At 42.4% G+C, this 26,453-nt stretch overlaps 1 protein-coding gene across 1 annotated transcript; it reads right to left on the bottom strand.

Moving 5' to 3' along the window:
• Positions 1 to 2,396: 2,396 nt before the first annotated feature.
• LOC121626500 (retinal guanylyl cyclase 2-like) lies at positions 2,397 to 23,889 on the bottom strand. Its single transcript, XM_041965053.1, has 23 exons — positions 23,649 to 23,889; positions 22,957 to 23,187; positions 22,382 to 22,537; positions 21,975 to 22,117; positions 21,604 to 21,759; positions 18,660 to 18,809; positions 17,405 to 17,624; positions 17,081 to 17,156; positions 16,815 to 16,899; positions 15,675 to 15,791; positions 15,486 to 15,569; positions 14,141 to 14,317; positions 12,414 to 12,567; positions 11,874 to 12,017; positions 11,481 to 11,629; positions 8,439 to 8,602; positions 7,744 to 7,867; positions 7,593 to 7,661; positions 6,395 to 6,569; positions 4,017 to 4,115; positions 3,792 to 3,877; positions 2,674 to 2,759; positions 2,397 to 2,484 (listed from the first exon to the last, which is right to left on the bottom strand). The coding sequence occupies exons 1-23, from the start codon at positions 23,887 to 23,889 to the stop codon at positions 2,397 to 2,399; spliced, it is 3,174 nt and encodes a 1,057-aa protein (XP_041820987.1).
• Positions 23,890 to 26,453: the final 2,564 nt, after the last annotated feature.

Raw genomic sequence — 26,453 nt, 5'->3', positions numbered from 1 at the left:
TCACAAACTCACATATGTGTTTATTCATTCACTTGGTCACTCATTCCTTCCTCCATCTATCTATTTTTCATTGACTGATTCACAACGTAATCATTCATTCATTTATACACTGATTATCTGTTTCTTCACTCATTTACTCATTTAGTCACTCATTCATTCTTTCATACAGTCGTTCATTTATTCACTGATTAATTTGTTCCTAAATCATCTCATAGGGGGACTTTGGAATCTTCACCACCACGCATTGCACTGAAGAACATGTCATACTCTATGACTGTGTATGTACAGCTATATTACAGGTTTACCTATGTGTATATTTACATCGATTGGAAAAGCTATTATTACTGTATAGTGTATCATTGACCCACAGTAGGCACAGAAATTGACGGGATCATTCTTAATGTCAGTATGGATGTCAGTGACAAATCAAAAGTGTCCATCCAAAAAGCAGAGATGAGATCCTGTGGTCCCCAAACCAGACTCCCTCCGGCCCTTGGCTGTGCCTAGAAATTCTGTCCATAAAAATGATGAACCGAACCGGTGACAAAGGGCAGCCCTGCCGAAGTCTAACATGGACTGGGAACAGGTCTGACTTACTGCCGGCAATGCGAACCAAGCTCCTGCTCCGGTCGTACAGACACCAAACAGCCCATGGTAAAAAGCCCTGGACTCCATACTCCCGAAGCACCTCCCACAGAATGCCACGAAACATGGTCGAATGCCTTCTCCAAGTCCCAAAAAACACACAAACTCCCACGAACCCTCGAGCACCCTGCAGAGGGAGTAGAGCTGGTCCAGTGTTCCACGACCAGGACGAAAACCACATTGTTCCTCCTGAATCCAAGGTTTGACTATCGGCAGAATTCTCCTCTCCAGTTCCCTGGAATAGACTTTACCAGGGAGGCTGAGGAGTGTGATCCCCCTGTAGTTGAAGCACACCCTCCGGTCCCCCTTCTAAAATAGAGGGACGTCCACCCCGGTCTGCAAGTCCAGGGGCACTGTCCCTAACTGCCACGTGATGTTGCAGAGATATGTCAGCCAAAACAGCCCTACAACATCCAGAAACTTAAGGTACTCAGGGCGGATCTCATCCACCCCTGGTGCCTTGCCACCGGAAGCTTCCGAACAACCTAGGTGACCTCAGCCTGAGTGATGGATGAGCCAACCTCTGGGTCCCCAGCCCCTGCTTCCTCTACGGAAGGCGTGACAATGGGATTGAGGAGATCCTCAAAGTATTCTTTCAACTGCCCGACAAAATCCCCCAGTCAAAGTCAACAGCTCCCCACCTCCACTGTAAACAGTATTGGCATGTTACTGGTTCCCTCTTCTGCGGCGCCAGATGGTTTGCCAGAATCTCTTTGTGGCCGACCGGTAATCCTCCTCCATGGCCTCCCTGAACCCATGCACAAGTTTTTGCTTCCACAACCACCCGGGCCGCAGCACGCTTGGCCTGTTGGTACCCATCAGCTGCCTCAGGAGTCCCATGAACCAGCCAAGCTCGATAGGACTCCTTCTTGAGCTTACCAGCATCCCTTACTTCCGATGTCCACCACCAGGTTCAGGGACTGCCGTCACAACAGGCAACAGAGGCCTTACGGCTACAGCTGCCAACAGCTGCGTCAACAACGGAGGTGGAGAACATGGTCCAATCAAAGCGTCCAGCTACAAACAGGTGGTAAAAATCACTGTCCATCCTGATTTTACAGTTGTCTGTACAGTACTTCATTCAGAACTCCATTCATATTTCACAAGTTTTGGCTAAAAGGTGTTCACAAGTAGATAAAATGTTCTTTAATGTTCTTTAAAGCACAATCTAGTCCTGGAGGTAGAGTGTGTGTGTGTGGGGGGGGGGGGGTTGTGTGAGTGGGTGGAGGAGTGTTCCTTATGTGGACAAGTCCCCTTGGCATGAATCATTACATTGATGGAGACTTGGGTAAGAGTAAATCCATGTAATGTGTCCATGTATTACTCACATTGCAGGAACATAAATCTCTTTATACAATCACATTGTGGGGACTCGCCATCCTTGTGGAGACAGAATGCAAGTCCTCATAATGTGAATCATTAAAATTTAGGGTGAAGACTTGAGTTAAGGTTAGGGTAAGATTAGGTTTAGGGTTGGGTTAGATGAGGGGAGATATAATTTTATTTTTACCAGGCTTGTGGTTACTGTTGCGCTGGCACAGGGATTCAGGGAGATTGTTCCCACTTATCTCCTACTGAATAAGTGGTAGAGTAAGGGGTAGGTTTAGGTTAAGTTTAGGGAAGGGTTTAGGCAAGTAGTGATTAGGGTTAGGGGAAGTCTCCAGGAAATTAATGTAAGTTAAATGATGATGATGATGATAAAAAATGATGAAAACCTAACATTTGTGTGTGTGTGTGTGTGTCGGTTGGCATTATTTCTTTATCCTTTTCTGTCTGTCCAGAAACTTTTGCCGTCTTTCAATTGGAATCTCATCCAGACTGATACCATGATTACTGGCCCTGAGAGAGAAAGGACAGAGAGAGACAGGTTACAGAGAGACCCAATACAGATCTGAAATATCCGAAAAAAGAAACAGTGAATTGTTTCTGACTGGCAGTGATATGGCTGCAGTCTAACTGCTCCTGTGTTTCACTAACAATTCTCTTCATAATGATCATTTATGATGTTTTGCAGGTATGTGTTCTTACCCTCCCGTGAGGTCTGGAGGAACAGGAAGAGGTTTATCGAAATCATCTCTACCCATCAACCAGTACGTGTCCACCGTGCCCTTCACCTACAAACACATTAAAATGGGTTAGGGTTAGGTTTTTATGCTTTTTTAGGTCAGTTTAGTCAGTTCAGTCCTTTTTGGTTCACTGTAGGGTTAGGGTTAGTCAGCATACCCTGTTCAGATGGCCTCTTTTATGGGTCCAGAACTTTATTGTTTTGTAAACTGTTCATTTAGTTTTTGGGTAAATAACAACTTTTTTAAATTAATGATCCACAAATGTTCTTTTCATCAGCTGAAACAAGAGACCCCTGACTCATTCATCCCATGGAGTAAGTTTTGAGGTGGTGATCACCCGAAGACATAACAATGTGCCATGCCGGCACTAGCTAGCTAATTAAAAAAATCTTAGCTCTGTGCCACTTGAAGTTGAAAATTGATTGACAGGTCGATGTCAGGACACTTGTGGTTGAAATTGGTTGGTTCAAGCTTATGTAAGATTGAACCAACAAATATTGTTTTACAGGAAGTAAACACAATTGGATTTTGATATAAGAATAGAATTAAATAGATTTTTTTTGTATTTTTGGGTCATATATTGTTAAATAGGTGCACAATATGACAGGATGCGATCTAAAAGGGTGAGGGTGAAAAATACTCTTTTCCATTCCAGACCAACTTGAAATCAATACCAACATTGATGTGAGTTGATGTGATTGTTTGTTATTGATGGTCACCCGTCCCCTGACTCCCGGTGGGTTTCATCCAGTGGGAAGCCAGGATGTGTCTTTATGGCAAAAAGTATGGCTTCCATGGAATGACGGGGTTTGGTGGTATTCCTTTGTTCTGAGTTTGTTATCAGGCTTCTGGCTTTAAATGCAGGCCTATCTTTGTTCATCAATGTGGTGAGGTCCCAACAGACTACATTAAATTAATTTATCAAAATGTATGCTCAATCTCAGGGCATTCAATGTTTGAGATATGTAATTTATAGTTATGTTACAAAACTGCTTTTCAGGAAAAACAAATGACCAAAGTGTATTTCAATAACAGTCTTTTGCTCCATCTGAACCTACATGTCAGAGCAGGTGAGTTTACCTGTGCTTTTCTGGTGTCTATGTGGTATCCCAGTTTGAGACTGGTCAGGACCTTCACTGTACTCAGACTTATGTGGATCCTGTAGGCTGGAGACCACAAACACAAGGTGATTATTGAGTATCAATTACTGATCTTGACTAAGTCACCACTCAAACACAAACAGAAGAGAAACATTTAGTTCAGAACAGCTTTTTGTCATTTCCTGTTAAGTCATTTTCTACATACGCAGTCCAGTGGCTTCCATGTGTGAGGCTGTGGTCACTGTGTCTCCAAACAGACAATACCTGGGCATTGTGAGACCCACCACACCTGCTACCACCGCACCTGAACATAGAGACAGGTAGAGAGACAGAGAGAGGTTTAAATAAAAAAATACATAAAAAAGGTCTGCAGTTCAGACCACATGAACTTCAAACAACTACCTGAAAATAGTATTAAATATTAGGTCATCACCTACTACACAATATTTTGCATCATTATAGTACCACTTTCTGACGAGATCGTCCTTGTTGTTTATTTCTTTATAAAATCTAAAATCAACTCAAACTCTTTTTTCAATAAAGAGATGGAAACAGTAAGTGCTGTTCTTCCTGCTGCTCTAGATCGCCAGTGTGGCCTCTCCCACTATCAGATTTAGCAGCTGCTTCTTTGAGGTGTCAACTTTGTTATTGCCAACTCCCAGAATGAAGGCAGTCTTCCACCAGTTCCTCAAACCATTGAAACACTTTCTCCAGTGTATCAATCAGGTTTCAGAGATGTTTCATTCAAGAAAAAATATTAAATTATCAACGTCTTAAAAAGTCCTCAATAAAATGGTTGGTTGCACAGACCAGCTGTCCATCTACATATGCAGTTTGTTATAGCATATGTTGCTACGTGCTCCTTACATGTAAACCCCCCCCCGGTAAACTCGGCAGACTCAGCAAAAGTGTCCTGAGACAACTCCTGCTGTGATCTCGTGTAATATTTAAAAACTTTGAATCGAATTCAGTTGTGACGTCCTGTAGTAGGAGCATACACAGCCACTGTGAAGTCAGAAGATTCACATCCACTCTTCCTACACACTAAGTTCACTTCTTTCATTTTCATAGATTTCTGCCTGTTTTACAGCTTACCTGTCCTCCGTCACTCACCTAACTGCCCTGCTGAACTCCACCTTCCTCCTCCTGTCCTCCATCACGCACCTGTTAAACTCTATCTTTTTACCACTGTCCCTCCACACTACTGTTCTCGCAGGTGTGGCGAGAGGCAGAATGGATCCATTCTCTACCACCGCATTCACCTTTACCACACTGTCTAAAACGATGACCACAGCAGTTTTCATAAGAACAACAGATTTTATGATGCTGTGACCAACAAGCTGGCCCACAGCCAGACTGTGTTTCCTCGTCAGGTGAACAAACTCCATGCTGTTTGGAGCATGGACTGGCAAACGCTGGTCGACTGCAAAAGCACAAAAAACTCCTTAAAACTCCCAAAAACCCCTTTATCATGTAACAAAGTTAGTCTACAACACACACTATTTACAAGAAAAGATATCTCTCATGACCTATCAGCTCTCTCCATCCACTCAGAGAGACAGAGATACGTGGAGGGAGACAGGGTCAGAGGATTCAGACAGTTTAAAAATCACAAATTTACAGGATTCACAGAACAGGTTCTGAGTCTGTGAGCGCAAATTGACAGTTTTTGGTGGTGTGGCTAAAGACAGGCCGATGTTAAACTGATGACAGGCCGATGTTAAACTGATGTTAAACTGATGTTAAACTGATGACAGGCCGATGATAAACTGATGACAGGCCGATGTTAAACTGATGACAGGCCGATCTTAAACTGATGTTAAACTGGTGTTAAACTGATGACAGGCCGATGTTAAACCGATGACAGGCCGATGACAAACTGATGACAGGCCGATGATAAACCGATGACAGGCCGATGTTAAACTGATGACAGGCCGATGTTAAACTAATGTTAAACTGATGACAGGCCGATGATAAACTGATGACAGGCCGATGATAAACCGATGACAGGCCGATGTTAAACTGATGACAGGCCGATGATAAACTAATGACAGGCCGATGTTAAACTAATGTTAAACCGATGACAGGCCGATGTTAAACTGATGACAGGCCGATGTTAAACTAATGTTAAACCGATGACAGGCCGATGATAAACCGATGACAGGCCGATGATAAACTGATGACAGGCCGATGTTAAACTGATGACAGGCCGATGTTAAACTAATGTTAAACTGATGACAGGCCGATGTTAAACTAATGTTAAACTGATGACAGGCCGATGATAAACTGATGACAGGCCGATGATAAACCGATGACAGGCCGATGTTAAACTGATGACAGGCCGATGATAAACCGATGACAGGCCGATGTTAAACCGATGACAGGCCGATGACTGGCTGGTGAATTTTCTGCACATCAGTGATGGCAAACGGGGTAAGAAATATGTGTAATTTTGATGATGTTGTTATTGAAGAACTGTGGCAACATGATGAAGGACAGTGTCCAGCAGAGTTTTTTCACTCATTTTCGTGTTCTGTTGCATCAAATTAAAGCATTAAAAAGTGTTGAACTGCATGTGTGTACCTGAGTGCAGTCCAATGCGTATTTTGACTTTAATCTCAGGCATGTGTTTGATTTTAAAAGCTGCGATGGAGTGCAAGATGTCCAGAGACATGTTGGCCACTTCAGCTGCGTGTCGAATCCCATTTCTGTTGGGAACACCTGAAGCCACCATGTAGGCATCTCCAATGGTTTCTACCTGCGAACAAAATGCAAAAAACTTCACAGTGGCATGAGAAATACATTTCTATCATCATTTATTTTAACGACAAGTTTACTCATCCTCACTGATTGTGAGCATTGATAAGGTGAAAAAATACAGCTGGCATTTACAGTAGATGTCAGATGAGTTACAAACTTTGACTACGTTTATATGAAGGTATCTGCATTTGAAAACAATGTTTTTGTGTTAAAATGAGTTCTTTTCACATGAACAGACTGTCAGTCGAGTCAACTGTCTGCAGAGAAACACCTAAAAACATGACGAGAGACAAAATCTGCTCTTCTTCTTCTCCTTTTTTCAGTAACAAACAGTAAAACTCTATCACAGCCAACAGACAGGTGAGCGGTGAGACAGACAGGTGAGCAGTGACACAGACAGGTGAGCGGTGGGACAGACAGGTGAGCAGTGAGACAGACAGGTGAGCAGTGACACAGACAGGTGAGCGGTGACACAGACAGGTGAGCAAGGAGACAGACAGGTGAGCGGTGACACAGACAGGTGAGCAGTGACACAGACAGGTGAGCGGTGACACAGACAGGTGAGCGGTGACACAGACAGGTGAGCAGTGACACAGACAGGTGAGCAAGGAGACAGACAGGTGAGCAGTGACACAGACAGGTGAGCGGTGACACAGACAGGTGAGCAGTGACACAGACAGGTGAGCAAGGAGACAGACAGGTGAGCGGTGACACAGGCAGGTGAGCAGTGACACAGACAGGTGAGCAGTGAGACAGACAGGTGAGCAGTGACACAGACAGGTGAGCAGTGAGACAGAGAGGTGAGCAGTGACACAGACAGGTGAGCAGTGACACAGACAGGTGAGCAGTGACACAGACAGGTGCAGATGGATCGTTTTATTTTAGTCTCAGTTTTCAGAGACACCTTGGCACCAAGGTGGGGGAGAGTTTTAATAAAACTCAGTTTTAGTCTGAACTGAGGCTGAAACTGAGAGGAAAGAAATTATCTTTATCTAAAAGGTTGAGGTTGAGTGGTTCCTACCTTGTAGACATCATGAGTAGCAATGATGGCATCAAACATGGTGTAGAGGTCATTCAGCAGGTCAACTACCTGCACACACACACACACACACACACCTTTAGTTAAACAGTGATGGACACAGATTATCAGCAGCTTTTCAAACAGTTTGTACCTCGATGGGTTCACTGAGAGCAGAGATAGTTGTAAATCCAACAATATCACTGAAGTAAAGAGTGCAGTCTGAATAATGTTCAGGTTGGACCGGCCTCCCTTTCTTCAGAGCCTGAGCCACAGACCTGGAACACACAAACACAGACACACACATACACCGGTTTATTAACATTTAGAGAGCAAATGATATCACGATGGATGTATAGACGATCATCACTGGATTACTTTGATAGTGAAGGAAATGCAGACACATGATGATTCTCAGAGTCTTTTTATGTGAATTTCTGGAGGTTTGTTCTTCGTGGACACCAGAGATAATGACATCCTCAGGAAGTGGAAGCCACACTGAATGATATCAACTTGTGTTTAATGTCTGTGAGTTATTTGACTGACTTGGGAGATTTTTATTCCAATTCACCTGCTGCAGTATCTTTGCCTCCCCTTCAACCCTCCATCGCCCACACCTGACCCCCAAGGAGGTCTTTCTTTTTGTCTCTGCCCTGCTGAATGTCCATGCCTGTTACAGAACACTTACTGTCCCGTCACCAGGGTTACAATGTGAATGATGTGTTAAATTATGGAGGAGCTCAGGGAAAGTTTCATCTCCACCTCCTCCTGTGACGCTCATCCTGTCTGAATGTGGCGAAAGTCAGACATTAAAAAAAGACAACTGACCTGATTACGAATGTGTCTTACTTTGGCAGGAGCTGTCCAACCAGTTTCTCTGTCTTGTTTCTCTCTACTTCCAGTTCATCTGTTCGCTCTCTGATTAGATCCTCCAGGTTTGAACTGTACTGCTCCAACATCCGCAACATGGAGTCGATGATGTTTGCCCTCTTTCCTCTGTTAATTCCCCGAAACTGCAAGCACAAAACACAGGACAGCTGTTCTCAGGAGAAATCTGTGTAAAAGTGATCATGCCTTTGCTGTTTTAATTGTTTAAAGCAGATTCTAAAAAATCATTTTTATAGGAAAGACTTTTAGATCTCAGTTCTGGGCTTTGCTTCTTCTTCTTCTTCTTGTTTATTCTGTGTCATTGGGCTGTGATTTATATTGTAGTGTATTCTTACTTTTTAATTTGTTCAGTAACTTATTTTGTCAGGTGTGAGACGCACTTTGTGTGTTTTAAAAAGTGCTAGATATAAATAAAGCTTTACTTACTTCTTTATGTAGTATGTTTAGCTCTGAAACCAGATAGATGTGGACTTAACATAAAGTTTCTTGAGAGGAATGATTTGAGCTGATTATTAGCTAATTACTCCAGTTTGGAAACTGGCAGATAATTGTCAGCACCCTTTTGCAGTGGGACTACATGTGCAGATTTCCAGATCTGAGATTAACTCCAATAGAAATGGAGAGATGATGGGTTTTTTGTATTTACATTTGTATTTGTATTTACATCTACTACTTTCCAAATGTTTGGGAGGTTTGTGAAGAGCTACAGATTAATTCTATGTGATAATTGTTCTTTGCTTTTTGCTGTGTGTTTATTTCTGAGTTGTCCAAAAGTGAACCAATTGGCTGCTTCACCTGTGTTCTGTAGAAAACCAGGAACTTGATCGATCTTTAACCTAAAGATTTTGAAAAGGTGCATGTCCATTAATAAAAGCGAGTAAGGAGTTTGTACAATATTGCAATGCCAACTGTACTGTATCAGGTATTTCAGAGGTGTGATGTATATTACTGTCAGCAAGGTCAATGAGAAAAGGATGTTTATTAAAATGTCAAATCTATCAGTGCTGATTATGAGGGATCCTGGTCGGCTCATCAATCAGATGTGGTAGGTTGACCTTGTCACACATTTCTTCAATCAATCAGTTTAGGTTAAAGTCACCAGAAACCAGCGTCTCTGAGTTCATGTACTGAGGATGGAAGTCTGATAATTTATTAATTCAACTGGAGATGGCTGAGGTTGGCCTGTATACACCTACCACTTTACTTGGATCATTTCTACATAAGTTAACTTTCAGAGCAGTTAACTTAAACAACTGTGGCATAGGGTATATACATATATAGCCACACCACCCCCTCTTCAGCTCTGTTCTGTACAAGTTATAGTTATGAAAGGAAACCTCAGAGTCTTGCTCACTCTATTTAAGACGGATTTCTGCCACAACCAGGATATCGGGGTCAATCTGTGAAACAAGAATTTTCAGATGATCTATTTCAATTGATTACACAGACTTCTGATATTTAAATACACCAACAATGCCATTTATAGATTAGAAAGCATGTGGGTTAAATAAGGATTAGCTAAAATCACAAGCCTAGCCAGCATGTTTGTGGGTTAGGTTTGGGGATTTTTACATTTTTAGGGTTATAATTTACACAAGAAATAGGCTGGTGGTGTTTATGAGGACCATTAGTGATCAGACAGTCATATGAAACACAGGAGCAGAGACTGACAGTGGAGGATGGGGTGTGTTGGGACTGTCATGCCTTTATGTGGTGAATGATTTGCAGGAATGTCATGTGAGTTCAATATTCATAGACAAAAGAAGAAACTCTGCAGGATTTGGGTGGAGGCGATCCTGTTTAAAGAAATCGTCTCTGTAGAAGATGGTTAAGTTGTCCATATAGGGGATGTTTCTGGTACTGCAGTAGCTTTGAAGTAAGATGTGCAGCTGCCTTAGTTGGTAAACTGAACGTCGGGAAAATTCGGGGGTAGTGGGCCTGAAATTATCACTACTGAAATAATATTTATATTGTCAAAATACTGTTTGTGAGGCAGACTAAATTCTCTTTAAGTTTCTCTGAATGTTGCATCTTTAGATCATAATGCCAACATGCACCACAACAGCTGAGACAGACGGGTGTTGAGCCGTGGTGTCATTGGGTGAGATGGGCAGGCAGCCCAGCCACAGCCAGAGAAGACAATGGTTGTCGTGCAGTCAATGGCAAAGAGGACTGGGAATGCCAACACAGCAGGGAAGGGGGGTTAGGGTTAGGGTTTTTTTTTTTTTTTCATGACCTCTTATGTCCCCCATTAACTTTTATTACATGGCACACTAAAAGTCAGAGAGTCTGTCAGCCAGAATCACTTCTTACATCATTTATCAGTCGCTTCCATTCAGCCACATGCGACGCTGATGAGGTTTGGTGTGATTACATAATTTCATTCAGCCTAATAAATGATTTCTAGTGTTCAGAAGACCCCATAATCATTTTCCAGATTATTAAATAATGAATTGAATGAATGAAAAAGTAGGAATAAATAAAATCTCTCTGGCAGTAGAACTGGTTCCAGTGTCTCTGAGCAGTGCACAGTACAAAGACAGAATGCAGGTTGTTTGCTGAAAAGGTAGCAGGCTACGAAGAGAAAGCTCTGCTGCACTGATGACTGCGTGTCTTTGTTGCCTAACCCTAACCCCCCTGCCAGGTAAAGAGGAGCCAAACCAAGCCAGCGGCAGCAGGTTGACAGCATGGGTGAGATTTACGATCAGTCTCTCAAGAATAAGTAAAAAAAGAGACAGGTGAGAGAATTTGCTGGGAGACACTTCGGGGAGAGTCTCCGTTCGAGCACAAATGCTAACAGATTCCGCTAACGGTACAAACGCAGGAATCAGCCACTGTGAACAAACCAGGAAAACCCAGTCAGAGTGTATTGAAGCCACAGAGCAGCGACAAGGAAATTCATTCATGGAACAACAAAAATAGGCTGTATTACAAGAAAAGACAAAAAGCCGAGCAACACAGCAGAAACAAAGCGTAGCAGAAAGCACGCAGAGCTCGTCTCACCTGTTTAAAGATGTCATCGAAACTCGGCCTCTTACTCGGATCCTCGTTCCAACACTCATTCATTAGACTGAGACACTCGGCAGGAGCTTCGTCCACCGAAACCAGTGGTCTGCAGAGAGGAGGAGGCTGTTTCAAACGCTCCAGTATCTCTGACAGACAGAGAGGTACACAGACAGGTCAGACAGACAGACAGACAGGTGGTCTGCAAGATTGAAGGACAGGTACTGTTTTTATAGGCAACTTTTATTTTGTATTTTTCTATTCTGTTGTTATTTTCCTTCTGCTATTGCCTGCTGCCTGTCACACCCAAATTTCCTCGACTGGGGATTAATACAGTCTTATCTTATCTTATCTTAATTTATCTTAGTAAAACTGACAGATGTCCTGTCTCACCATGGACGGGCATGTCCATCATTGCGTATGGCAGCGTTCGTGAGATCACTTCCTGTATGATGATGGAGAAACTGAAGACATCTCCAGCACACGAGCCTCCTCGGACTGGTTTCCTCAAGAGCTCCGGAGCCGTCCACAGCAGCTCTGAGAGACAGACAGGTAGCAGGCAGGTAGACAGAGAGGTAGACAGACAGACAGGCAGAGGGACAAACAGGTAGAGATAGACAGACAGGTAGGGGGAGAGAGACCAGTAGAGAGACAGACAGGTCGATAGACAGGTAGTGCGATAGACAGGTGGACATACAAACAGGCAGACAGACAGGTAGAGAGACAGACAGGTCGATAGACAGGTAGTGCAATAGACAGGTGGACATACAAACAGGCAGACAGACAGGTAAGTAGGCAGACAGGTAGACAGCATGTGTATAACATCTAAAAATCTTTTTTTTTTGTTCCGTGTTTATATTTTTTGCCGCAGAAACAAACCTCCAGCCTCAAGTTTTCAGAACAACGACAAACAGATGTTTTTAAAGTTTTTACCTTGTGGGTCCTCAGGAAGGATGAGGCTCTGAGAGTGGAGGATCATGGGAAGTCCATAGTCCGTGATTTTCAGAACAAAGCGTCCATCAACTAAACAGTTTGTGGACTTCAGACGACCGTGACTCAAGCCTCGCAGGTGCAGGTACTTCATCCCCTAAAACACACAGACAGCTGCATTTATCATCATTAAATAATAATAATAACAGTAATAACCTTTGTTTGTTTTGTACTTTTCATAAAACACAAGTGCTTTACAACAAAGAAATCACATGCACCAAGTACCTCACATAAAAACTGGGATAGAAAATTAATGTAAGATGTAGAATAAAATGCAGTAACAATAATAGTAAAAATAAGACATAACATACGATGGAAAAGAAAACCATTAAATAATAGTTGCAAAATAAGGTTCAAAACAGAGTACATAGAATGCATTAAATCAAGTTAAATACAACAGTGCTCAATAAGTTTGAGGCAAAGCGCAAAAGTTTCAGGCCTGTACCTGAAGTCATAGCTAGTTAGTTTTGGCTAAAGTGAAGAGATCAGCTTTTAGCTTGAGCTGCTTCACTGATATCTATAGCTAGGATGTTACAGAGCTTTCAGGCATCACTGACAAAGATTGCAACCACAATTTTCTTTCAGCTGCTCTGAAAGAAAAATGAAACCTGTAATGAACCAGCAGCTGATGATCACAGTGTTCTGGAAGGCAAATACTGAACAAGGAAGAGAGCGATGTGGCTTGGTCCTCGGCGATGAAGGGCTTTGTATACGGAGGAGGACCTTAACACCAGGTCTAAATGTTACAGGAGCTAAAACTGGTCTAACGTGCTCTCTCCTCTTGAGTCGTGGTTAATTGTTGAGCTGTAGATTTTTAAATGAGCTGAAGTCTCTGAATGGTTTTCTTCTGTAGGCCCATAAATAGTGCGTCACAAAATCAAGTAGGCTTGAAATAAAGGCATGAATCTGTTTTTTAGCATGTCATCATTATAAATGATGTTATTTTTGTATATGAATAAATATTTAAAACTGCCAATCAGAGTTGAAGAATAAAAAAAGAAAAATGAAGTGACAATTGTAAATAAAACATGAATGCATGATTCTCTTGAGCGGCCCAAGGACTTTTTTCATACACATTGCATCTATTGACAAAAATGCTACATGCTATTTCACACTCGTCCCATTCATCGTTGGAAAGCAAAGATTCCTCTGAATCAATTAATATAAACCATTTCAGACTACAATCACAACAGCAGGAACAATCAATGTCAACAACAGACAAACAATTGATTAGAAATCTGATGAAAACTCACTGCTGAAGTCTCATAATAATCCACCTGTCTGTATGGTTCTTTGGCCAAGGCCTGGACGAACAAGTCCAAGTACTAACAGCAGCAGCAGCAGTGGTACTAACAGTAGTAGTTGCAGTAGTAGTAGCAGTAGCAGCAGTAGCAGTAGCAGTAGTAGTAGTAGCAGTAGCAGTAGCAGTAGTACTAACAGTAGTAGTAGCAGTAGCAGTAGTAGCAGTAGTACTAACAGTAGTAGTAGCAGTAGCAGTAGTACTAATAGTAGCAGTAGCAGTAGTAGCAGTAGTACTAATAGTAGTAGTGGTAGCAGCAGCAGAACCAGCAGCAGAAATAGCAGCAGTAGCAGTAGTAGTTGTATTACTAGTAGTAGTAATAGTAGTAGTAGTGTTACTGGCAGTAGTATCAAGTGTATCTCAGCAGCACCTTGATCAGGTCCATGAGCAGGGAGGACTTGAACATCCAGTCCAGCCTCATGTTGCTGTCGGCCAGCAGGTCAGCCAGACTTCCTCGAGGACAGTGTTCAACCACCAGAGCAAAGATCCCCGAGTCCAGAAACAGACCCACGTACAGGTTCAAGTTCTCATGGCGCATGTCCCTCAGCTGGACAGGACAGATGGAAAATATAATGTTAAAATATATTTAATCGAATGTCAACATATTAAGATGTTCATAGTTGAGATTTAATCTAAACACTGTTATAATAATCTATACACTGTTAAAACTTCAGAAGACATTAATTAAATGGTCAAATGTATGTACTGTTAACATTTTAATTATATACAGTTCAATTTAAAGACTGTTAACACATCTGTCTACTGTTAAAATATTAATGTATATACTGTGAACATGCTGATGAATATATCTCAACAGCACAGCCACTGCATGCAGAGCACACACCATAGCACTTGCCCCCAGTCATCCCCTCAACCAACACTTTGTGCTCCCCCCTCGGGTCGCCCTGAGTGTGTGTGTGAATGTAAAGTTTGTGAATGTGCTGGGGGGGGGGGGGGGGGATGTTGTTGGATCTATGTATGTATCTGTTGAGTCTAGTTTCAACAACAACAATTTTCCTTGCAAAGGACAAATATGTTTATTTCTTGATAGGTGACCGCCTGCTCAGGAATTCCTACCAGTCAGAGACTAAAGGGGCAATCCCTTAACGTACCAAGATCAATAACACATTTCCAGCTGATTTGAGTGGCAAAATATGGATATATTACTCTGTATAGTGTTCAAATAATTTTGTGTTAAACATTAATCTATATACTCTTGAAATATGAATCTATACACTATTAGCACATTGATCTACATGTTAACATAATCTATATGTTTTTAAAACATTAATCTACGTACATTAAGTTGTCTATTCACAGTTTTTATTGTATCTACTGTGCATACTGTGTTGCACTTTACTGTTTTTAATGTGTATCTACTGTATCTTACTGTCAATCTACTGTATGTCTAATATCTACCTACTGTATGTGTACTGTTTTTACTGTGTATCTACTATATTTTTACTGTGTATCTATTGTGTTTTTTGTGTATATACTGTTTTGGTGTCTTTCTACTGTGTTTTACTGTGTATCTATAGTGTTTTTACTGTGTGTCTCCTGTGATTTTGCTGTTGGTTTTCACTGTGTAGCCACTGTTTTCTACTGTTTTTATTGTATACCCACTGTTCTTTACTGTGTATCTATTGTTTTTACTGGGTTTTTACTTTGTATTGTATATCTACTGTACTTTTACAATGTATTTTCTGTGCTTTTACCTGGCTGAACAGAGTCTGGGTGTTTTGATTGACAGCTGTTACGATATTTCCAACAGGAATCTTCTTAAGCCAAACCCAGTCACCCTGTTTACAACACATCCAATCAGAGCTCAGTCAGTAAGTCACAGTAACAGACAGGTACAGACATTTACATGTACAGATACAGGTAAACAGACAGGTACGGTGTACCTCCAGTATTCCTATATTGGAGCTCTCGGGTGTCGTCAGGATGTAACTTCGAGCAATCGAGCGGAACGGAGTTTTAATTTCCAGAAGACTCCTCATGATCGACTCATCGTTCAGTTTCTACAAAGACAACAATGACTAAATAAATTACAAAAATCTTGATGAAATTAGGGGGTGGCAAATCCTGGGCCACTAGGCTGTATACAGCCCACGAGACTGTTTCATCTGACCCACAAGGCAATTCAGAAAGACAAAAAACAATTGCTTTTTCCACCAATAAAGAAAATAACATCAAATAGTTGACTAACACATTCCTCCAAGTAGTCCCTGAATGCAACACACGTGTTGCTGGTGATATCACGTCAATGCATCACAGCGACTGTCAACAAAACATAAGTAAGTGGCATTGTCATCATCACTGCCATCTGACATCAGAAAGACGAGCTTTCCTGCAGGTAAGCTTTGTGTATTAATGCGATGAGAAGGTGTTGAAAGCCACAGGCCAGCTGAAAAATTGTGATGAACGGGCATGATCTTTCCTTCTTTGATCATTTGCAACCTCAAGTCAGAAATTGAGGAAGGGCACCCACATGCAAATTTTTTTCCCCTCTGAGCGTGACCAGCACCAACCAGAAGGTGGTGCTGACTGCATGTGACCACCTATATGGCCTAGGCCTTTAGCTGGGCCTAGCTCCATCACACCCAGTCGAGTGGGAGTGAACAAAGATGTTATCTTCCTGCAACAGAGATGTGTTGACTCAAGCCAATTCGCCATCTAAGGATGCCTGAGAGATTCTTCTCTCCCCCTTCCAGAGTAACACCTCCCCTGGTCACCTGGACCACCAAGTGAAACGTTATCCTTTACTGTAATATTGGATTTGATGCCACAAATTGATGAGACTAATTAATAAGGTTTGGCCATACAAAGGATATCCAGAGATATATTGACAATATGGAATTGTTTCAGGTATTTTCTTCATGCTTCCCAATCTCTCAGCTGTCCTGCCACAGTCCAAAGTCATGGAGGTTAACTGATGTGTCAACCTGTGAGACTGGTGGCGCTGACACTAGTGATAGGAAGTAGTATTACTGGTACCAGTATAAGTAGTACTGTTAATTAGTCATGAGTAAAAGGTTTCTAACCTTCCTGCTGACTTGAGTGTCAATGAAGACGATGTCGTCCAGAGTCAGGATGAGTTTGGTGATGTTCGCTGCTGTCTTGCACTTCCTGAACACGAACAGTATTGTAATCAGCTGTAGTAGTAGTATTAGTATTATTAGTACAAGTACTAGAGTTAGCTCCTGATTAGGTTCCATTTCATTAAAAAAATATCTTGTGTCATTTATGTTGCTCGGTCGGAGACAGCCTGACAGAGCACCACAAAGTGTGTCTGTGTGTGTGTGTTCACCTGATCAAGTAATATAAAGCTCCAACCAGAACGCAGAGCAGCAAAAGAACAAAGAACATCGTCACCGTGTCCAAACCTGCAGATTAACACAGAGAATCAAACAATTTAACATCAGACAAAAGTAAAAACATCTTCATGTGCTTCACTTCCTGCTGACACTAAAGTTATTGTCATGATGGACAGTAGGGGGTGCTCAGCAGATCTCAGACCTTAGCCAACATAGACTACCTCAGTTTTTTCCAGAAGCACCTGACCACCCCACCATGGATACAGCTGGTAGAATCTACTTTTGGGGCCACCACCTCTGCAGGTCATTGAACACACCTCCACTGCAGGCCTCCTCTGGACTGAACCAACAGAAGCTGGCGGTGGGGGGTTTTCCTCCAGGGAAGGTGAGGGAGCGACTCAATGGCCTCAGACCCCCAACTGTCCCATCAGTGTGCGCCGGGGCAAGCAAGTGTGTCGGCACAAGTCGGTCACCATCGCTGCCCAACACCACATACTTGGCCTGCAAGCCACGCCCCTGTTTGCCGCCATACAACTCCTGAGAAAAAATGCAGGAGAAAGACAAAGAGAGGAAGTGATGAAACAGAATGAAGGTGAATATCAATAAAATCATTAATGTCTATTAATAATAATGGGGAACCACCCTGAGATCAGAGACCAATAACCAAACAGTAGGGTCCTGTCTCACAATAGGCTTGTTCACTAAAAATGCCAGCGCTTAATAATAATCACAGGGAACTGCCCTTCAGCCGAATCAAACTACTCTACTACAGGTAAAGTGAGGTCACAGGCTACTCAAACAGCTGATTATGTTGAGAATACAAACTTGTCGGTGAACACAAAAAGTCCGTTACTTGTCCAGCAAGTTAGAGGGCTGTTGCCTAGGCCAATTAATTAGATTTTTATTAACAAATAAAACTTTTGACTGTGAACAATACACCTCCTATAGCAACTTCACACTGCAAAGGAAAGGTGAGGCGGAGCGGGGAGCTTTGATTCTTATATCTTTGATGACATCATCGAAATGTTGAGGGTCTCGTCCAGTGGGAAAACGGGATTTGGGTTCAAACTGAGTCTTATACTCAGGTGTGATTTGCTATTCTTTTGGTCTTTGTCCTGACTTCTTTATCAGGGTTAGGGTCATACATGCAGACCTTTTGTTATGGTGAGGTCCCAACACTTGTATGGTGTATGATCTGATGTTGAACCTATTCTAACCTGTGAGCTGGTACCTCTCATACGCCATCAAAGGTTTAAAACAAAGAGGGTGGTTAACGTCTGCTTTACATCAAACAATGTTGGCGAAAGACTCCGTGAAGCACAATGAACTGAACTGCCTGCTATTACATTCAATACATGCTCTGACATGCTGTAGTACAGCAACAACAAACTCTGATTCCCGTCCCTGAAGTTGTGCAACACAGGCTGCTACCTTCTAAGTGCCAGGTCCATATAGGAAATGGGTGGGTGCATTAACAGATCCGTCTCATCTGTACTGTCCCCCATTGGCCAATGAGAAATGATGGACATGTTTGATATAATTTCTTTGGCTGAATCTTATAATGTTTCTGACCTGATTAAAGCCTTGGAAATCAAAGCCTCCATCTGATTGGATGAGATGATCACCCGTCACCCAGTGCCCGCCCGCTTTTTCACGACGCTCCTCCACCGCCTTAGCAACGAAGTATACCATGTTAAAGATGGTCCCAAAGACCGGAGACACCTGTGGACAAAATTCAGGAAAGTTCACATATCACCATGTTTTATATGTTCAGAACTGCTATATTTATAGTCAATTAAGTCTAAACACCAATACCAAATTAATTAATGAGAGGCAGAGAGAGGGGGGCAGACAGAGACTTTATTCCACCATTAACAGAAATACAACCATTCTCAAAACACAAATAACAGAATAAATACTCAAAATAAATAAATCACATCAACTTTTCCGAGAAGATACGTTGGGTTTCTTTTACTGAGCACAAAACATCACCATGAGCCCCTCTGTGTCCCGTCAGACGGTGTTTCCACTGTTCCAGCAGCTTGGTGTTAGAGCAGCTGCATTGTCCAGTTCAGGTCCAGCAATGGTCACTACAGACCCAAAGGTCAGGATGCCTGCTCTGCAAAGCAGGTCTGTAACAGCTGGTCCTGCCCAGTAGGGGGCATCCAAACGTCCTCCATGTACCACAGGTTCAAAGCATCAGTGCAGAATTTCTGGTATTCTGTCCTTCACCAACATTTTACAAACTGTGAAGACTCCACAGTAGAAAGTTTGCAAAGTCTAGAACTTCTGAGTCTTTAAATCCATCAAGAAGAGTGAGTCATGAGTGAGTCTCCCCAGTCTCTTCCTCACCAACGCCAGGTCTCTCGCCAACAAAATTGACGAGGTCCGTCTAAGGATAGTCTCTCGCCGGATGGACAGCTGTGTTACCGTTGTCACAGAGACCTGGCTGGACGACAACATCCCGGATGCAGCGGTGGGGATAGCGGGGCGCTCTCTGTTCTGGGCGGACAGGACTGCAGCTTCAGGTAAGAGCAGAGGCGGAGGCTTGGCGCTGTATGTACACAATGCCTGGTGTACAGCCACACGCACCGTCAGCACGTTCTGCTCTCCTGATCTGGAATACCTGATGGTGAAATGCCGACCGTTCAAGCTGGTTAGAGAACTCTCGTCCGTTGTTATTGTGGCCACTTACATCCCATCGCGGGCTAATGCTAAGTTAGCATTAGAGGAGCTGTACTGCCTGATCAGCGGGCAGATGAACGACAACCCGGAGGCTTGATTGTGGCGGGGGACTTTAATCACGTTGAACTGAAGGCGGTGTTTCCCAAATTTCACAAGTACATAAAGTTTCCTACCAGAGACAGCAACATTTTGGATCAAGTTTACTGCAACATCCCTGCTGCTCACAAGGCTGTAGCAGCTCCACACCTGGGCATGTCAGACCACATCTCAGTGAAACTCATTCCTGCCTACAAGCCTCTGGCCTGCAGAACGAAGCCGACCACCAGGACAGTACAGATATGGACTGAGGAGGCCTCCTCTGCACTTCAGGACTGCTTTGAGCTGACAGACTGGACTGTGTTCAGAGAAGAGGCAGACCTGGAGGAGTACACATCATCTGTATTGTCCTATGTTCAGTTCTGGACAAAATGATCTTTTTTGCCGGATTAACCAGCGGCACCACCTCAACGAAAGAGTCCTGAATCATTAAGCCCTGCTCCACAACCAGGTGGACTTTGTTGATGCTGTCCAGAAAAATAACAACGCCATTATTCATCCTGGATGTGGACTTCACGCTGTCATAACCAACAATTTCACCGACCGCCAAACTGCCCTCCTCCACAGAACAGCTGACGGTCAGACAGAGTTTCACTCCACGCCGGCGTGTGAGCTTCTCCAGCCCCGCGCCGCAGACTCCAGGAGTCGGTATGACTCCCAGCCGGATCACCAAAAACCAGAACCGAACCACTAAATACCACAACTACGAAAAAAACTGTATCAATACAGCCAACAAAAATCAATAGAAAGATAGAAAACACACTCACGACTTCTTCCACTCACGCTCAAGCATGTGCTTAGAGAGAGAGGTTTACTGGAGGTTTCCAGCAGCAGAGAGAAATTCAGCCTTTGTCAATAACACCGAACGCTCTGGAACAAACTACCTACAGATATCAGGAAGCAGCTCGCTGAATATTTTTAGAAGAAAGCTAAAAACTGATTTCTTGACTTTAGCCTTTAACTCACTCTGACTTCCTGATGCAGGCCGGAGACTTTGTGCTTTGCCTCATACTGATGAGCTGCTCCACTTCTTTTAAAATGTTGTATTTTTACTTGATTTTATGCATTATATGTACTCTATACTCTTTATTGTATTACTACTGTTCAGTGGTTTCATTTCATGTCTTTCTATGTGAAGCACTTGCTGCATGTGATTTCATTGTTGAGCTGCAATACAAATAAAGTTTATTATCCAGCACATTGGATTTCTCAGTTCATTTCATCCTGTGCTGTTGTGCATCTGTTGTTGTTGTTCATGCAGTTGCTGTGTAGCAGCAGTTGTGTAGTATTTGTTGTTGTTCATGTAGTTGCTGTGTAGCAGCTGTTGTGTAGTATTTGTTGTTGTTCATGTAGTTGTGTGTAGCAGCAGTTGTGTAGTATTTGTTGTTGTTCATGTAGTTGCTGTGTAGCAGCAGTTGTGTAGTATTTGTTGTTGTTCATGCAGTTGCTGTGTAGCAGCAGTTGTGTAGTATTTGTTGTTGTTCATGCAGTTGCTGTGTAGCAGCAGTTGTGTAGTATTTGTTGTTGTTCATGTAGTTGCTGTGTAGCAGCAGTTGTGTAGTATTTGTTGTTGTTCATGTAGTTGCTGTGTAGCAGCAGTTGTGTAGTATTTGTTGTTGTTCATGTAGTGGTTGTGTAGCAGCTGTTGTGTAGTATTTGTTGTTGTTCATGCAGTTGCTGTGTAGCAGCAGTTGTGTAGTATTTGTTGTTGTTCATGTAGTGGTTGTGTATTTACCTCAGTAGCAGAAATGGCAGACCGGATCTCTCGGTTGATTTGAGCCTGACGAAAAGCTTCATAGAAACTCTGGTCAGACGCCATTGAAACAGTCAGAACAGAGCTGTAGGCATGACGAAGCTGTGTGCTGTTGGTCAGCTGAGGGAAAGCTGTGTCCTGATTGGACAGAGGAAAGAACCAAGAAGCAATAAGAAAATTCAGCTTTTAATGAACTTTAGGACAAAAGTTTAAACTTAAAACGAGAGATTATTAAAATTAAACACAGAACAACAGCTTCAGAAATAATAATAAAAATAATATGTTTGGAAGTTTGCAGAAACACTCTGATTAAGTTATTGATCGATCTGATTGGTATGAAAGTGATCAGTTACCTGGTACGGCATAGCGTACAGCAGAGCGTCATATGGAATAAACACATAACCATCTGAAACCATCCCCATGTGCAAAGCAGCCAATAGCAGCTCTCTCTGATCCTCCCCTCCAATCAAGACGGAGCTCATGCACATGATCACCACTGAAACAAAAAAAAAACAGAGCTCATCACTTTTAACTGTTTTTATTGTTTTACATGTGAATCGTCTGGCTTACAGCTGAAGATCATAACCAATCAATCAATCAAACTTTATTTATATGGCTCTTTTCATCCATTTAAAATTCAACACAAAGTGCTTCTGAAAATAAAAGAATACAACAACATTCATTTTATACAATTGTTTTTCTTTACTTTTCTTTCTCAGTGGAAGTGTTGTTTGATCAGATTTCATCTCTCAGCTCTGACCTTTGACCTTGTCGGCCTCTCTGACCACTCTGAGCGCCTCCTGGGGTCCGCCCTTGTTCCTTGTTTCCATGGTAACCACCGGACCAATCGGCAGGCCCAGAGCTCTGAGAGCAGAGGCCGTTTCTTGTCCGGTGCTCTCCCATAGGTCGGATGGAGCTGGAAGAGGAAGGACAGAGTAAGAGCACATGAATACATATAATAACAGGCTGATCACATGTTATTATCTCACATTAACACTCATGTGATGCTAATTTGCTGGAAAAAGATAAATAGAAATAATCTGGAAATCTGTTGGATTGAAATTAAAAATAAATCCCTTTTATAAACTATGGACCCTGCATGATTACCACACACCCTCGGCAGTGACATCACCCTGTCAGGTTACACCACGCCCCCATGCCAGAGGATAACTGCCTGAGACTTCCCACCAGTTAGAAATGAAAGTGCCGCATGCTTGAGAAGTGAAACAAGTCCATTTGCCTTTGTAAAGCCTTTAGAACCATTGTTCCCAGTCATGATGACCATGACTGGGAATCTTCGCAGATATGAAGCACCATCATGTCACTGCTGCTCACCTGAGATGATGGCGACGTGCGCCCACTGGAAGAACTTGAGCACAGTGAACAGGACCCTGCTGGGCGGCGTGATGGGAGGCAGGTTCGGCCAATCAGCATCCAGGCAGCCAGGAGAAGCAAGCCCCACCTCCCAATGCTGAGCCAATAAGGAAGCAGCGTGACAGAGCGCAGGGTTAAATGGCCCGATATAGGCGTGGCCGTAACCCTCCATGTCGCCAAGTTCCATTAGAGCTGAAATAAAACCAAAGGAGAAGAACAGAAACAATAATAATAACAATATAACAACAAAACCTTTAATGAGAAATGAGACATTAACAGGACTCATTGGTAAATGTGTCGTTTTCCTCAACTTAAGTAATAATGTCGACTTTAAAGCATTTGACAGATTTGATATCTCATAATTCAGCAATCTAATAATAATATAATAACAAATCTAATTCTAATTGAGTTTTTAAAGTCCTTAAGTTAATCTTTTGCTCATTACTTTGTTGTTCGAACCGTTAACTGTAGCAGTGTACTTTTGGAGGTGAGCAGTCCTTGTCCAACAGTTTGATGTCGTACCAGTTTAAAGAACACAGAACATGTTAAATCCTTTTTTACACGCTGTACACTTCTAGTTTCATTAACTGTCCTAGTAAAGTCTCCAGTCTTTAAATAAATGCCTCTGCTCTTTAGTTGATTGGTAAACGAACCTTTGGAGGCAGAACAGTCCTCCTCCAGCAGTTTCACATCGTACCAGTAACCTCTGCTCAGACTGCTGTCACTTCTCAACCGTGACAACGCCAGGTTGGCCGCTGCTGTTGGCATTGCCCTGGAGAACATGGGGTCACATGACCATGGACCAATCAGAGCCAGCTTAAAGGTCACTGTCCAGACCTCTGTAATGCATAGCAACCACAGACACGCCCCTAGCAACCACCTGGGAAGCTGCATCCTGGCAACCTGCAAACAACAACAATAGAAACAACAGAAACAATAGAAACCGGTTATTTGAGTTTAGAATAGAAAATAAAAACTCTTCAGATCAAACTGTCTCACTGCAGTTTGTTGGTTGACCACAATAAAGGTAAAAGGTTTAAAGTATCTTTTTGCTATGAAACTTCTTCTGCTTGTCTTAATAAGTGCAATCAACATATGAAATGAAAATGGTTCATTCATGGCGTCTGAAGATAAAGACCATCTTGAGGTCAATTCTGAGTCTGATGATTCTGATCAAATGAGGAAACTGCGACTCATATTTCTCTAAGCAAGACATTCACATCAAAAAATAGTGAAATATAGTGGTCTTCATCCCCAAATACACGTCAGGCAGAACTATCTGCAGAAAACATGATAAGACAGTGCCAGGGCTCACTAGGATGGCAGTGACTCGTGTGACAGACATCAAGTCAGATTTTGAGCCGGTCCTGCCCAATACAGGAAATCATTCTCTGACTAACCGAGAAGGGAGGGAAGTGGAAGGAGCTGGATAAAATGCATCCTGGCTGGAGTCTATAAGTCACAGGATGAATCAACAGCCAGTGTGTGGGATGCAGAGACAGCCAGGCTATATTTCCTGCTTCACTGTCTCTGGAGACTTTTCATATCTTCTCTGCAGTAATCCAGTTTGATAACTGAGAGATGAGGGCTGTTAGACGGGAGAGAGACAACCTGGCAGCTATTAGGACAGTGTGGGACAAGTGGGTAGACCAACTTCCACTACTCTATAACCTCGGCCCTAATGTCAGTGGATTAAAGGCTAATGGCATTCAGAGGTCGCTGCACATTCAGGAAATATATGCCTTCCAAACCAGCTAAATACAGCAAAAACACCTGGCCAGCATGTGATGCAAACAGCAGCTATGCACAGAACATGCAGGTTTACACGGGCTACACTATTTTGTTCATTTGTGGTTCAAAAACAAATCCTCATGTCTTGATTTTAAGTCAGTGGGTCAATTTGACCCTGAACATGTTAATTTGTCGACAGCACTCTAAAGAAAACATTTCAAAATGGAAAATAAAATTTAAAAAATCAATGTCAGTTAAAACTATTGTTTTTCATATGTAGGTCTTTCCAATGTACATTTAAAAAGTGTTAACATGTCGTTTGAATGAAAAACAAGTGATTTATCCTCATTGAACCATGATCTGTAAGGTGTAAAGAACAATATTGCACTAAATATTGTCAGGAAGGTGGGGACTTAGGGGGATCTATAAGGGGAACTATGAGGGGAAACAAAGGGTTGAACCCAGGTGCAGACAAACAAAGGGGACGTAGACTATGGATAGACACTATGGGAAAACATTGACAAGGTACATGGCATGGTAACAAACAAAGACAAGACCAGATAACACTTACATGAGACGTGGCATGGACATGATCACAGACAAGACACGGAAAACCACTCACGACTGGAAGGACATGAACACAGACAAACTAAGGAATGCACTAGAATCAAATTAATATGTTTATTCAGTCACAACGAAAATCTACAAGTAAGGAAACTATAATAAAACACACACTCTAGGGACAAGGGCTATACATACAACGAGGGAACACTGAGGGGGAAAAAACTGAGCAATAGAAACACGCTAACTCAAAACACAATGGGGCATGGATGAGACAGGGGCAGCACAGGTACTCTAACACAAAACGTGGCGGACTATAACATAAGACTGCAAACTCAATTACATAAACTGTGGCAGAACTATAACAAGACAAGACTAGAAACTCAATTACATAAACTGGGGCAGGACTAATGACATAGACACGACTAGGAACAAACTATCAGGGAATAAAATAAATAACAGAAAAATGCTCCCAACGGAGGAAAACACAAAAGCTATGAAAGACCTTGAGGACTTAACATAACGACAGAAACAAAATCACTTCTTGAGAACTCGGAGGGAGACAACACTACTACTAAATAAAACAAAACCAAGGGACAATCTAACAAGGAACTGAAATTCGGCTATAGTTAGCGAAAACAAAACAAAGCTTGACTATGCAAATAATAAGAAAAGGAAAACTCACAGAGAACACAGCATGGACAAGAACAAAGACAAGAAACAAACTTACAGGGACTGAAACAAAGGACAGAGGCAAACCAAGGAGACATACACATGAAACACTACACGGACGTGAACAAAGTTAACACAGCACAGAAACACTTACGTGAAACCAGACTTGGACATGACAAAGAAACAACACAACAAACACTCACTATGGGACTATGGCAAGAATTATAATGATAACTTAGACTATGACTTTGACTATGGTTTCTCAGACAACGAACCGACAAGGACAAAGGGAAGACACGGACTTAAATACACTAGGGAGGAACACTAATGAGACACAGGTGGAAACAATCTGACAATCACACGGGAGGGAAAACACAGGAAGTAAAGCAACCCAAAGACACATGACATGAACCTTCAAAATAAAACAGGAAGTAACCAAAACCAGGCAAAGACAAGACACAATGGGAAGCTTAACAAAATACAAACAAGACATG

This window comes from Chelmon rostratus, chromosome 23 (genome assembly GCF_017976325.1).
Source record: "Chelmon rostratus isolate fCheRos1 chromosome 23, fCheRos1.pri, whole genome shotgun sequence".
Classification (NCBI taxonomy): Eukaryota; Metazoa; Chordata; class Actinopteri; order Chaetodontiformes; family Chaetodontidae; genus Chelmon; species Chelmon rostratus.
Note: the sequence above shows the minus strand (reverse complement) of the source record. Positions and strands in the feature narration are given on the sequence as shown.

What these genes read in the sequence shown, in the direction of transcription:
- LOC121626500 (XM_041965053.1), bottom strand. Translation starts at nt 23,889, where the DNA reads ATGCAGCTTCCCAGGTGGTTGCTAGGGGCGTGTCTGTGGTTGCTATGC. An exon ending in CCAATATAGGAATACTGGAG is followed by an intron (nt 15,570 to 15,674) that starts GTACACCGTACC and finishes TGTTGTAAACAG; the next exon opens with GGTGACTGGGTTTGGCTTAA. An exon ending in TGCTCATGGACCTGATCAAG is followed by an intron (nt 12,568 to 14,140) that starts GTGCTGCTGAGA and finishes TGTGTGTTTTAG; the next exon opens with GGGATGAAGTACCTGCACCT.